Source organism: Thalassophryne amazonica, chromosome 4, assembly GCF_902500255.1.
Source record: "Thalassophryne amazonica chromosome 4, fThaAma1.1, whole genome shotgun sequence".
Classification (NCBI taxonomy): Eukaryota; Metazoa; Chordata; class Actinopteri; order Batrachoidiformes; family Batrachoididae; genus Thalassophryne; species Thalassophryne amazonica.
In genome coordinates this window covers 140,901,388-140,916,222 of record NC_047106.1, presented here as the reverse complement: position 1 = coordinate 140,916,222, position 14,835 = coordinate 140,901,388, and the positions used below count along the sequence as shown (strand labels likewise).

General features: G+C 41.7%; 1 protein-coding gene across 1 annotated transcript in view; it reads left to right on the top strand.

Annotated features, from left to right (window-relative positions):
- fat3a (FAT atypical cadherin 3a) overlaps positions 1-14,835 on the top strand; it is a 451,004-nt gene that overhangs the window by 323,145 nt on the left and 113,024 nt on the right. The window contains exons 17-19 of the mRNA XM_034168868.1: positions 2,266-2,480; positions 5,751-5,888; positions 12,397-12,540. Of these exons, the coding sequence (XP_034024759.1) occupies positions 2,266-2,480; positions 5,751-5,888; positions 12,397-12,540 (497 nt within the window). The remainder of the gene's footprint in view (positions 1-2,265; positions 2,481-5,750; positions 5,889-12,396; positions 12,541-14,835) is intronic.

Genomic DNA, 14,835 nt, shown 5'->3' with positions numbered 1-14,835 from the left:
ACTCTACACCACAAAAAAAAAAACAAGACATCTTATACACCACAAAAAAAAATTGGTTGAGCTAATAGGATTAATAAATGGAATAGTTTGGACCATGTTGAATGCTTGGTGTCCAAAGTAAAGGTCAAGCAATGGGAATATCCATTAGAATCTGTGATATATATATATATATATATATATATATATATATATATATATATATATATATAAGCTCTAGTAGTACTTGACACATGGACAATATATGTAACAACCAGTGATCCCAACAACCTGCAGAGGTTTTGAGAAGACGTCTCCACCTCATTCTGGAACATTATAGGCCTGTTGGATACAGATTCTGACTCCTGTTCCATCTACCATCTTGGCCTGTTAATCTGTTCTAATATAGCAACAAATGTGAGGATTTTAACCCCCTGGGGTTGAAATATTCATATCATGAAGGCATTTTCTCAATTTTACCATACTTTAATGTCCAGGTGTTGCATATCAAAGTTTTTAAAGAAATCTCATCTTTCAGAATATGTGGCCATATATTTGTTTGAAACACTGCACAGAAAATGTGCAGTATGGCTCTACAGCTGAAAATGTTTCATTTTCTTTTTTTTTTTCAAAATTTTTCAAATCTTGAGTGACTCGTAAGTCCCTTCGGCTGCTCCCTTGTTTGCACTCGGGGTTGCCACAGCAAATCCAAGGTGGATCTGCATGTTGAATTGGCTCAAGTTTTACGCCGGATGCCTTTCCTGACGCAACTCCACATTACATGGAGAAATGTGGCAGGAGTGGGATTTGAACCCGGAACCTTCTGAACTGAAACCAAGCGCATTAGCCACTTGGCACCACCCCTGCTCAAATCTTGAGTGACTATTTATTTTTATTCATGTGGATGAACTGTTTTGGTGCTACAGATGGGTTTACCAAAGTGTTTAAGACAGAAAAAAGTAGTGCAATACAAGAAAATTATTTTCGAACACAATGGATAAGTAAATTACAAAACGTGTAGTGCAGTGCAGCAGCTCCAGCCACTGGGAACTGTCAGTGGGAGAGACTCGTTCATTTAATATCTGTCTTCAGAAATGTCCATAAATATCCTTCGATGAGGAAAAGTGGAAAGTCCCTCAAAAAATATCCATTTGCTCCATGGGAGGAGAGGGGGGCAGCTTGATGATGCTAGAAAAAGAATCCCTCCGCATGTTTTCCATAACTGTTTTTATCTGTGAGACTAAATAAAATTTAAAGTGTTTTCAAGCTGACAGGATCTTTCATTTAGCATTCATGAGCATTTAGTGGCAGGTGAATCCTCCATAGAGAGAGAAGCTGTATTCTGACTGCAGCCTCTGGCAGGCAGGCAGACTCATGTGACCTTCTCCAGCCTCTGGGATTGGCAGTGAATCAAAGATCATCTACAACAGGGATTAAAATGAGAAGTGACAGTCCTGTACTTTCAGGAAGTGGATGAATGAAGTCTCTGTGAAATTCTGTCACTGGACTACTCATAGAAATATCATAAAAGTTCGATGGACTGCCGTGACCATGCACCCAGAGGGTTAAAGATGATAATGTTTTAAAAAAAAAATTTGCATTAACTTTGAAACACAGAGATGGGACAACTCAGGGACAGTTGGATTCTTTCCACCATCTGCACCAGCAGCATCAGTGTGGTGTGATGAGGCCAAGGTCACTGCTGCGATACTTTGAAACAATCACTTCTTTCTCATGAAACCTGGCCCAGAGGTGGAGCCCCTTTTGGATGGAAACGTAAAGAGTTGTGGCTCATTGTTGGATGTGTGGCGGTGTAATGGAGAGCTGAAGGAGAGGGGCAGCCGCTGCTGCTTTAATTATGCTTGTAACCTTGTCCAATAAACCTGTTTTTATTCATGAAAATTCAGTAAGGTATATCTTATATATTATATTCCAATTCTAAGGTGGAACTATACCAGTATACAAAGGTATATCTAAATATCTAAAAAGGAAGAATAAAATAGGAGAGTAGAAAAGAGTAGAGTAGAGCCACTTAGGTGCCTGGTCTTGAGAACCAGGGATGGTCTTTCCCACATATGCTCATGTCCACGAGCATATGTGGGAAGAGGCCTCTGAAGCACAAGGCATCAGCATTTGCCATTTTAGAAAATAATAATAATTAGAATTTATTTGTATAGCACTTTCAGAACTGTTGCCACTTCAAAAAACAAAATACAAACAAAAAAAAAATCAGGAGAACAAAAAGAGGTTTTGATTTGCTCTTTAACCGCTTTTGTCTCTTTGTATCAGGTGCCATTTTAGTCGCCCAGGCTCTGGACTATGAGACGTGCAGGGACTATTTCCTGTCAGTGGAGGCTCGTGACGGCGGCACGCCACCACTGAGTGCCATTACCACAGTCAATATAAACCTGACAGACGTCAATGACAATGCACCCATCTTCAGCCGTGAGCTCTACACGGCGGTCGTGTCAGAGGACGCCACCATAGGAGAGTCTGTAGTCCAGGTAGGTCCTTCTTGCCTCACCTGTGGTGGGGGGAGGGGGTGGGTTGGGAGCACGGCTGTAGACATGTGTTGTACAGACTGCAAAGTCCTTCTGGCATTCTTGTGAGGATTCACAAGAGGATTCAGAGCACAAAGGATCAGCTCAGAGGTCACATCACAAAGGATGGCTTTGTTTGACACTGAAAGTGCAGCCAGCAAACTGCAGAGCCGCTGTACGAAGAGGAACCGCCACCTACATCTGCAGCTGTGTCAGGACGGGCATATGGCATAAAAGTTGTGCCACGTCAACACGTAGACCCGGCCCGATCTGCTGTGGAAACCCTTGTATTAAGTAAGAGCAGAGGCTGTGGTGTGCTGTTTTCAAACTGTGTTCAAACATGAGTTCCACATCCAGAAACAAACGTTACTCTAGAAAATGCAATAACTGCATCTCCCAAAGCAGTTTGTACAAGTGAACACACTCGACTTCTGAGGAGAGCCACCCCAGGTGAGCTGTCCATGGTGCTGATCAGGTGCTGCACGTGGCTTCCATCATAGTTCTTTCTCAGGGTGGTAGGACAACAGAAATATCAGTGTCCTGAATGAATCCAAGTCCAGCAGCACTGACACAAGTAACAGGAAGTGTCTCCACTGGACAGGGCATGTTTTTAACTGGACGAGAGTAGACTTTGTTATGGTTAGTTCCAGAAAGGAACATTATGGAGGAGGAGACAAACAGCATTGTAAGACTGTAAGGACAACCTTAAAGGGGATAGAGAATCAAAATCATCTTTTTCATGTTTTTGGTGTTAGTTCAGAGTCTCCCCGCTGTGGGGAAAACACACGAAGTGCCAGCAAGTTTCAGAACCTCTGTTTCAAGTATTTCTCCTTTTTTGAATTGCCCCTAGAAAACAGGCCAATCCGTTTTTGAGAGAAAACTTACGTCACTTTTTCACCAATAGCCCCCCCCACACACACAAACACACCCACCCCCTTTCACACACACCCCTTCGAAATTAATTATTCATAAGGTTGTGCCCACCCATTTGTAACACTCGAAGAGAAGCAATGGCGAGCTACAGGTGTGCTTTCCCAGGCTGTTTTAGCGGACTACGATCTTCCCACGGAAAGCATTGTACGCGATCACTGGCTTTTATTCATTTTTAACCACATCCCCAGTACATACAACCGCAGAATATTTCTTTGCTCTGCGCATTTCACAGAGGACTGTTTCACAAACCTTGCACGATTTCGAGCTGGCTTCAGTCGGCATTTAATACTCAGTAGAGGGTCAGTTCCGACTCTGCAACAAAATCAACCCCAGCAATCAGTACAGCCTGTGAGTATCACATTTTCTTTTGTTTTAAATTTGTGTTGCGCCATATTCCTGTTGTAAGAATTGCACGTTAGAATGGCACGTTAGCTCTGGTTTGTTCCTCTAAAGGGAATGAGCTAACCCCTTAGCAGCTAGGGATGTGTATCGAGAACTGGTTCCTTTTGGGTATCGTTAAGAAATGACTTGATCCACCGACATCAATAAGCTTTGTGCTTAACGATTATGTTATCGGTCCTTCAGAGTGGCCGTTGTTTTGGGGGTGTTTGTCAGGAAAATTATAATTTCTGTATTGATTACAGACCCTGCAGCGGGTCCGTAAACAACTTTTCTGCAGCGCGGCTTTGCTTTGAACCTTGAACCAATCGAAGCAGTGCTTCGCAGATTGAAGCAATGCTTCGATTATTCTTTCTTTTTTTTGCTTAATTTTCTCCTGCTAAAACCCTAAAGAGCATACATCTGTGAGTATTATTTACCTTTTCTATGTTAAACCGACCTGTTATGTTCTTCTGAAACAGTTGAAGATGTATTTTATAACTTAAAAACGGGAGCGATGCTAATGCGTTAGCATGTCTGTGGCATTTTCAATGTTAAAAGTTAGCATTGCAGCTGTCATCACGTTCGGGTGCATTTGTTTTCAAATTGTAATGTTTCTTAAATGTATTTTTGTTTATATATTAATAATCTAATGATTATTATATACAATTTTAGAGAAAGAGGCAAAAAAACCTGAATAGAAACACAACAGAAAATATAAAAGCAATGAAAATAAATAAATAATGCTTTCTTTTCAGTGAGAGCAAGGGCAGCCAATCAAACAACGGCAACCGATCAGCACCACCTACTTGCATTTCATAATGAGGTTGCCAAATAAGCTCCGAAACGACGCCATTAAAGGCAAACAAGGCATTCTAAACCCAGCATAGTAACATAGCTGTTTCAGAGAGCCTTTTAGGAAGGTTCTGAGCCATTACAGACCCAACCAATTTTTTTGGGGCTACATATCACATCACAGAACAAGGATTAATGCCCCATTCAACCTCTCTCTATCACCTTTAAAATAGTAACATCTACATGCACCCAACAGAGGACCACATGGAGATCAGTCATCGATGAGTGGACCACTCCCAACACTCTACAACGTGAGAAAAATAAATAAGTAAATAAATAAAATACAAGCCCAGGTCACCTGTCCCAGTGGGGCAGGTCTTTGACTGTCAGTCATGTTTGACTTCGTGGAAAGGACGGCACAGAACACTGATGTTTGATTTATTATACACAGTCCATCTCACATCGCCCGAGGGCCTGACTGCAGCCGGACAACGACAGGAATAATTCTGATGATTATTTATACAGCACTTTATGTACTCAACATAATAAATCAAGACAACGACCAACCAACCACGACAGCAATGAATCAAAATTCACCATTGAGAAGAAATATTAAAATTAAAATAATCGTGCAAAAAAAAAAAAAACATACAGACCAGCAGATATCAATAAAATAAAATAAAACAAGAACATAATTGTAATCATTTTAATTAATTTTCTAAACCTGCGTACTTTACTCACAGGTCATTTCAAAATTTTGTTTTCTGTTTAACTTGACGACCAAGATGGAAGAAAATCAGTTCACTATTTCTTGATAAAACCTGAAGTACCAAGTCTCCTCCAGGCACGATCAGTGCAGTGACCTTTAACCTTTGATGTCTGCATTTTATAATCTGAACTCTGTGGACTCCTTTATAATATCTCTTTTGTCCTGTAACCATAGTAACCAGACACTATGAGGACAAATTGCTACTTAAACAAAAACAATGGGCATGTATAAATCCTATTAAGACACTTTGCAAGTTAAAAAGTGTGTGTGTGTGTGTGTGTGTGTGTGTGTGTGTGTGTGTGTGTGTGTGTGTGTGTGTGTGTGTGTGTGTGTGTGTGTGTGTGTGTGTGCACCCACAGCTCTCAGCAGAAGATGTGGACAGTCCACTGAACAGGGCGGTACTCTACTCCATCGTCAGTGGAGATCGGGACAACCAGTTCTTCATTGACCCACTTAGTGGGGTCATCAAGGTCAACAAGCAGCTGGACCGTGAGACAGTGAGAACACGTTCACACACCAACACACAGATGTCTCTGAAGGCCTCTCTCAGACAGCAGGTTGGGAGGTCTGTAGTTTGGAAACGGTGTTGCCGACCAAACAGTCCCTTCTAAAAATTGGTCCATCCTGCCTTCACTGCACATGCGTCTGAGACTGACGTTCTTCACCCAAAGCGATCAAAGGGAATAATGTGATTATTAACCATCGGATAACAAAGTAAAACCTCTTAAATCATTCTAAAGTCAGTTTTAAGCAGAAAGGAGGCATTTTATGCAGAAAACAAAGTGATAATCGCCTCATTTCACTACTAACATGCCGAAATGACGTAGACGCAGCAGCAGCACATCAGGCTCAGATGTGCTGCTGTGGCGCTGTGATTGCTCCCCCTCTTTTATTATGAAATAATGCTGAATTTATATGCAAATGATTGTTGTACTAAAGTTTCAGATATCTGTCGCTGAGATAGATGATGACGAGGCAGTTTGAGCAGAAACGAGGTCATAATTGGTGAATCGCTAGTGACACTCAGAAATGGCACTTTCGAAATGATGCAGTGAAGGCAGGATGCACTGATTGTTGGGGGGGGGGGGGGGTGTTCAGTCAGTGACACCAGATTTGATGGAGAACAGGAAATTCACTAAATTAGGAAGAAAGTAATTTCTTATTGCACAGTGCAGCCTGCAGGTGCCACGCCACTATGTACAAGGAGTCAGTCAGTCAGCTAGGCAATCAGACGTTAGGTTAATCAGCCAGTCATTCAATCAGCCAGTCAGTCACTCAGTAAGTCAGTCAGCCATTGAGTGTGGATAGTGTCAGACAAATACTTTGAAATGACTCTGATTGTGGTGGAGTTCAGTCATGTCAGTACAACGACACTGAAGGTACAGAACCTTTCTGAAATGATGATGTCATAGTCCCGCCCCTCTAACCTCAGCAACTCATAATTAATGAAATGTTGTTAACATTGTAATTTTACATTTGTTTGTTTTTTATTTTATTTTTTGTCTTGGCGGATCATTAATGGGATTTAAATCAATGCAGAATGGACTTTCAGCTTTTAAAATAAGTGATATTTTCTTCATGTTGGCGGCGGGCTGAAAAATGCACCCAGAGCACCGGGTTATGCAGATATGGGGTCAAGTACTTTGCATTGTATTTAAATACACATACTTTAGAGTTTTGAATTCCAAATACAAATACTTTGTACTTTTTAAATATAAATACAAATACTTTATATTTTGAGTATTTCAAATACAAATACAGATACTTTCTGTGAACTATAAACAACAAATCAACACAAAAACTGATAAACCAGTGACAATTTATTGTCAAAATAGCATGACCAAATACTATTGATAAGTAAAGGATTGAATGTTTTATCACAAATTCACTATTATAATATCACAGGCAATAATCAAACTATCACAATCTATATTCAACACGGTGTCACAGAGATTCCCAAGTTTGAAAAGTATTTGAAAAAGTATTTGTGAAAGTATTTGGAAATACTTGGGATCGGCGATGTATTTGAAATACAAATACAAATGGGCAATTCTACAGCAACGGAATTACAATTTGAGCTAATCTGTCGTGGTTAGATGCAGTATGTCCAGATTTTGCTGCTGCTGTAATTCCGTTACTATAGAATTGCCCAAATACTTTGAATTCAAAATCAGAAAATACAAATACAAATACTCCAAAAAAAAAAATTTAAGCATTTTCAAATACAAATACTTTTGTATTTGGCCCCATGTCTGGTTATAAGACACCTAAATTGAGCACAAGAAGCCTATTGTCTGTTGGGTCCCTAAGTCAAAAGGTAACAGTCACTGAACTGTACTTGGTTCCAGCCTTCTGCAGATGAGCTCCACATATCCGTAGTGTGCTTATGAATGTTTGCTCGAGGTGTCGTGGGTCGCTGCAGACTGTGTGCTTCTTTTAAAGGCTGAATCTTAGTCTTTAGTTTTTAATGCAGGAGACACCTTGATCTTCACCTGAATAACTGATCTATGACTGACGTTAGTAGTGCAGTTACTGAATCCACCAACATATGTGTGCAGGTTTGGCCCAGACTTAACTCAAACACAAATTCTTTGACCTTGACCCAATGGCTTTGCTCTTTCCCAATATTAACCCATTAAGATTAAGTCAAATGCCAACTGTGGCTGGGAGGACTCAACCAACATGCAAACCGTTAGACAGACATTGCCTAGACCCTAACCCTAACCCTAATGGGAGGGGTCCATGGTCTTGCAGGTGAGGGATTTTTTTTTTTTTTTTTTTACTGAACCCCTGAGAGTTAATCCCGATGACTGACATTTTGCAAATTTGACCTTGCCTCAAATACAGAACATGCCAACAAACTGCAGGCACGATATGTTTGCTGAAAGTTGAAGTGAAATGCAAATTTTGACCTTTGATCCAGTGACCTTGATCTTTGCCACACTGAACCCTTTAAGGACAGTTCTGAGGTCAACCTCCAACCATATACCAACATTAGTGGAAATCAGCCGAAAGAGGAACAGACAAAAAACCAAACAAACAATTAAAAAGCTTCAGGGTGCTGGTGCCCATCCTGTGTGAAAGGATTAAAGTTCTCCATCGCTACAACGGATTTCGGTCAATTGGGCTGCCAAATGGTGGGTTTTGCTCTGACTCCATCCAGATGAAAAATCAAGGCTGGACACAAGATATAAAATTTTCTTCATTCAAAAATAGATTTTTAGAATAACGTCTGTTCCTCTGTGTCTTTTCCCCTGTGTCTATTCGTCTGTATCTGTTCCCCTACATCTGTTCCTCTGCATATCTTCCTCGGCGTCTGTTCCCCTACATCTGTTCTTCTATGTCTGTTGCTCTGTCTGTTCTCCTACGTCTGTTCCTCTGCATCTGTTCCCCTACATCTGTTCCTCTGTGTCTGTTCTCCTACATCTGTTCCTCTGCATCTGTTCCTCTGTGTCTGTTTCCCTACATCTGTTCCTCTATGTCTGTTGCTCTGTGTCTGTTCCTCTGCATCTGTTCCTCTGTGTCTGTTTCCCTACATCTGTTCCTCTATGTCTGTTCTCCTACATCTGTTCCACTGCATCTGTTCCTCTGTGTCTGTTCTCCTACATCTGTTCCTCTGCATCTGTTCCTCTGTGTCTGTTTCCCTACGTCTGTTCCTCTATGTCTGTTGCTCTGTGTCTGTTCCCCTACGTCTGTTCCTCTGCATCTGTTCCCCTACATCTGTTCCACTGCGTCTGTTCCTCTGTGCCTGTTATTCTGTGTCTGTTGTTCTGTCTGTTCCCTGACATCTGTTCCTCCGCATCTGTTCCCCTACATCTGTTCCACTGCATCTGTTCCTCTGTGTCTGTTGCTCTGTTTCTGTTCCTCTGCATCTGTTCCCCTACATCTGTTCCCCTGCATCTGTTCCTCTGCGTCTGTTGCTCTGTTTCTGTTCCTCTGCATCTGTTCCCCTACATCTGTTCCACTGCATCTGTTCCTCTGCATCTGTTGCTGTTTCTCTTCCTCTGCGTCTGTTCCCCTACATCTGTTCCACTGCATCTGTTCCTCTGTGTCTGTTCCCCGACATCTGTTCCTCTGGATCCGTTCCTCTGCATCTATTCCTTTGCGTCTGTTGCTCTGTATTTGTTCCTCTGTGTCTGTTCCCCTACATGTGTTCCTCTGTGTCTGTTCACCTACGTCTGTTTCTCCGCATCTGTTCCCCTACATCTGTTCCTCTGCATCTGTTCCTCTGTTCCTCTGCATCTGTTCCTCCGCATCTGTTCCCCTACATCTGTTCCTCTGCATGTGTTCCCCTCCATCTGTTCCTCTGGGTTTGTTGCTTTGTGTCTGTTCCCCTCGATCTGTTCCTTTGCATCTGTTCTTCTGCATCTGTTCCTTTGCATCTGTTCTTCTGCATCTGTTCCTCTGCATCTGTTCCTCTGCGTCTGTTCCTCTGCATCTGTTCCTCTGCGTCTGTTCCTCTGTTCCTCTGCATCTGTTCCTCCGCATCTGTTCCCCTACATCTGTTCCCCTCCGTCTGTTCCTCTGGGTTTGTTGCTCTGTGTCTGTTCCCCTCCATCTGTTCTTCTGCATCTGTTCCTCTGCATCTGTTCCTTTGCATCTGTTCCCCTCCATCTGTTCCTCTGCATCTGTTCCTCCGCATCTGTTCCCCTCTGTCTGTTCCACTGGGTTTGTTGCTCTGTGTCTGTTCCCCTCCATCTGTTCCTTTGCATCTGTTCCTCTGCATCTGTTCCTCTATATCTGTTCCTCTGTTCCTCCGCATCTGTTCCCCTACATCTGTTCCTCTGCATCTGTTCCCCTCTGTCTGTTCCTCTGGGTTTGTTGCTCTGTGTCTGTTCCCCTCCATCTGTTCCTTTGCATCTGTTCTTCTGCATCTGTTCCTCTGCATCTGTTCCTCTGCATCTGTTCCTTTGCATCTGTTCCTCTGCATCTGTTCCTCTGCATCTGTTCCTCTGCATCTGTTCCTTTGCATCTGTTCCCCTACATCTGTTCCTCTGCATCTGTTCCTCCGCATCTGTTCCCCTGCATCTGTTCCTCTGCGTCTGTTGCTCTGTTTCTGTTCCTCTGCGTCTGTTCCCCTACATCTGTTCCACTGCATCTGTTCCTCTGCGTCTGTTGCTCTGTTTCTGTTCCTCTGCATCTGTTCCCCTACATCTGTTCCACTGCATCTATTCCCCGACATCTGTTCCTCTGGATCCGTTCCTCTGCATCTATTCCTCTGCGTCTGTTGCTCTGTATTTGTTCCTCTGTGTCTGTTCCCCTACATGTGTTCCTCTGTGTCTGTTCACCTACGTCTGTTTCTCTGCTCCTCTGCATCTGTTCCTCCGCATCTGTTCCCCTCCATCTGTTCCACTGGGTTTGTTGCTCTGTGTCTGTTCCCCTCCATCTGTTCCTTTGCATCTGTTCCTCTGCACCTGTTCCTCTGTGTCTGTTCCTTTGAAGAATAATTTTAACAACTAAAATAACCTTAAATCAGTTCTCAAAGTCCATGACAAAAAAAAAGATTTGGTCGTGAAAAAAATTTCAGTCAGACAAGTTTTTGTTGTTGGTTTGCTTGCTTTAATCCCCGGGGTTGCGCTGTACACCAGAATATAAATGTACAACCAAATACACATCTGTCAGTTTTTGTCTTTGTGTGACTTCATCATTATGAAGTCATTGATACCAATCAATCACAAATATTTTACTGATCAGTATATGCTTTAGATCATCCATCCAGACATCTTGGTTGTTGACATTAAAAAAAGGTCTTTTTTTTTTAAATGTTTTTTCTTGACTCTTGACCTATGACCTTTGACCAAACAGCTCTTTTCTTTTAGATGTCAGTCCAGTATTACCACCAAGTCTGAAGGAAATCTGGCTTGCCATTTTTGAGTTATCTTGTCCAAATATAGACACACACACACACACACACACACACACGAGTGAAAACAATACAAAACAAACAGGCCAGTCCTGCTCAGATTATCGTTACAATTCAGTGTATTTTCACGTAAATGTTGCCTTGTTGTTATTTATTTATTTATTTATTTTTTGCGTTGTTGACTTTGGTGCATCCTGCAGCGTCTTTATGTCCAACCCCGGGACTCAGGGCTACCTGGGGGACACAGCACTTGGATCCAGCACAGAGGAGGGAGGCCACGTGGAGAGTGAATGAATCCTCTGAGGCCTTAAAGCTCATTGTGAAGCTAATGGACACATTAATAAATACTGGGCGTCATGGCGGCGCTTAATGACGCTCGCGGTAATGATTTGTTGAGCTCATTAACTGCTGGTCTTATAGTGACCAGATGGCAGCTAATCCTGGTCCCAGCGCCTATGAATCTGTCTCACAGCGAGCTCTTTAATTTGCAGCGGAGCACGCGGCCGCCTGTCATTTCCTTCCCGTTGCTTTCATGAAGTATTCATGAGCGCGCTGGATCAAAGCGCGGACAGTATGTTGGTGTGTCTTCACTCAGGTTGCTCTTCCTCTGCTCAGCGGCCTGTTGCTGGATTCTGGATGTTCTCAGGAAGCAACACGTGGTTTTGTGTTCAGTCCGCTTCATTACCGCTGATGTTCTGCAGCGGTGTGCAGAAAAATATCCTGCAGCGTGTTCCCAGCATGCAGCAGAACAAACGATTCCACACATCCTCCGCTCGTCTGGAGGAAAGCCAGTGAGCACACACAGTTTGGAGACGAGCACGTGGAGTTCTTACGTAAGCGTGGAGCTGGAGCCGACACCGACACTGCTTGTGTGATCTGCCGTCAGCAAGAAAACCAACACAAAGTCAGGACTGGACCACAAAGACTCAGGATAATAAAGACTGAATCTTTTTAGCACTGGTGTCTGGAACCCCGGGGCATGTTTGTGGAATGTGGGGCGCAAACATCTCTACAGAAAGACTTTAGATCCTGGATGGCAACCACTCAAGATGGATAAATCAACAAAAGTCCAGTTTACGACGTTCATATTTTACATCATTCCTCAAATCATGGACTTGTTGTCATTGTCTTTGTCCTTGTAGGTTCCTGGCTACTCATTGGTCATCAGAGCCCTGGACAGCGGCGTGCCAGCCATGTCGTCCACTGTGACCGTGAACATCGACATCTCTGACATTAACGACAACCCGCCCACCTTCTCCCCCGCCAACTTCACCGCTGTCATCCAGGTGAGTCTGACAGTGCGGTGGCACCAGTGCCGGACCATGATTCAGTTTCTGTGAAAACCTCGTGAGTTTCAGTGATGATGTCATCACGATTTATTGTCAGCTGTAAAGTACACAAAGTCAACACGTGCCCGAAGCAAAGTCAAATTTCAACAAGTTGATTTATATGAGCGAAGTGTCGCGCAGCGGCGTGAAGCTCACTCATGGTACAGGGCGTCCTAAACAGGAAGTGCCAAAATTCTAATCCATAGTAAAACAGGAAATGTTCAAATGTCAAACACTTCCTGGATTGACAGACCAGATCCCATGGAATCTCGTGGGAACTCAGTGGCAAGTTCACACATAAACAGGAAGTGCCAGTTTATCAGTCACAGTGAAATAGGAAATGTTGAACACTTCCTGGCATGGGTGGAGCTAGAGCAGAGGCCGGGGTTTCACTGGGCTCCCCTAAAATCTGGACACAGATGATTGACATGTCACAGCACCACACGTCTGGTTGAAAGAGCTGCATTTTCAAATTAGTGAGTCACATTGACTGCTAGGTTCCTCCTGTCCAGTAGTTTGTGCTGTGTACCACAAAAAGTTTTTATCCACCTTATTAGAAGAAGAAAAATGTTTGCTTCAGATTTGAACTGAACACGTCATTTGAACTATGGACTTCTAATCACACCAAACTTATATTGGTGAGTAAACAACCATATTTTATGGCGGAAATGAGGTCCAGGTTGTTAAAAGCAGCATTTCTCCTTTAATTCGGGTTGTCTTATATACGCATGTTTAAGCTAACAGACAGCAGCTGGTTCATGCTCTGTTGACTTATTAGTGCAGCCGATAACTGAAACAATCCTTCAAATGGTGATATAAGCATCAAATTCCGCACAAATACAGCTGGAGCAAAATTAATGGAGCAGCTTTAACTTTTGACCCGTGTACAAACTGAGATTGACCTTTGTCACCATTTTTACTGCTTTTACCTCATAACTCCATAACATTCAGTCACAGATTGTCCAAACTCTACCTTTTTGGAATCTTTATGATCAGGTAAATAAGGCAGTGTAGTTTTCTATATGATTGGAGCATCTTTTAATTTTGACTCCTGTCTAATTCTTCAATTGACCCCTACCTGGCTACCTATTGAAAATTCAAGTGGCCAATCAGTTTTTTTTTTTTTTAAAGAGTTCATGTCTTTGGATTATTTGTGCCAAATTTGATGCTTGTATCACCATTTGCAGGATTCCATTCTCAATTGCCCTCAAAAGTATTGGAACACTTGGTATTTCACACATTTTAATTTGTTTATTCCATTTCAAATACATTTTTTTCTAAAATTATCTTCCTTAACTCAAACTGAAAGCAAATCTTGACAACTTGATATAAATTAATTAAAAATATAAAATCCAGCTTCCTGATGAAGTGGTGTAGAGGAGGATTTTCCTAAAAAGAAGACCTGAAAGTTCAGCTGCAATTTTACAGAAAGTACATTTGAGATGAAAGACTAGATTTGATGTTTTGGTGAAAGAAAGTTTTGTATTTCTTCATAATTGATGTAAATAAAGTCCAAGACATATTCAGTGACTTGGAAATGTTCATGTTTCCATCTCCTGAATTGTCTAAAGAAAACTAGCAATAAAACTGATTATTATTTACAGGTTTTATCAAGTTTTAGAGATTTGCTTCAGTTTGAGTTTGAGGAAGATAATTTTAGAAATTTTTATTCTTTATTTATTTATTTTGTATTTCTTGTATTTAAAATGGCATAAACAAATTAAAATGTGTGAAATTCCAAGTGTTCCAATACTTTTGGAGGCCACATTATCCTAACCTTATGATGAGTGCAAAATGAGTGTGGTATTATTACTGTTTTGTTTAAGAAGGTTTAATTTTAACTGTTGCTGCACTTTGTGTCAAATCATAGTCATATCATATATCATATTGATGTGAAAATTCAGTAAGGTATATCTTCTATTATACATTTCAGATCTAAAGTGGAACTCTACTAGTGTTTACTAAGGTACACATAAATATCTTTAAAACAAAAAAAGAGTGAGACAGTAGAGCCACTTAGGTGCCTGGTCTTGAGAACCAGGGATGGTCAGTTGAAAAGCTTTTTTATCCCATGGGAACTTTCCCTATTCACCTAAGAGGCTCAAGAATATGGACAGCATGTATATAAGTGACATTTACATGACAATTTATATGATAATATTGAGATACGATAATTTGGCCATATTGTACAGCCGTACTGTCAACTAGCTGAAAACTTAAAACTACATTAACAAATGCTTAAAGTGGCAGGAG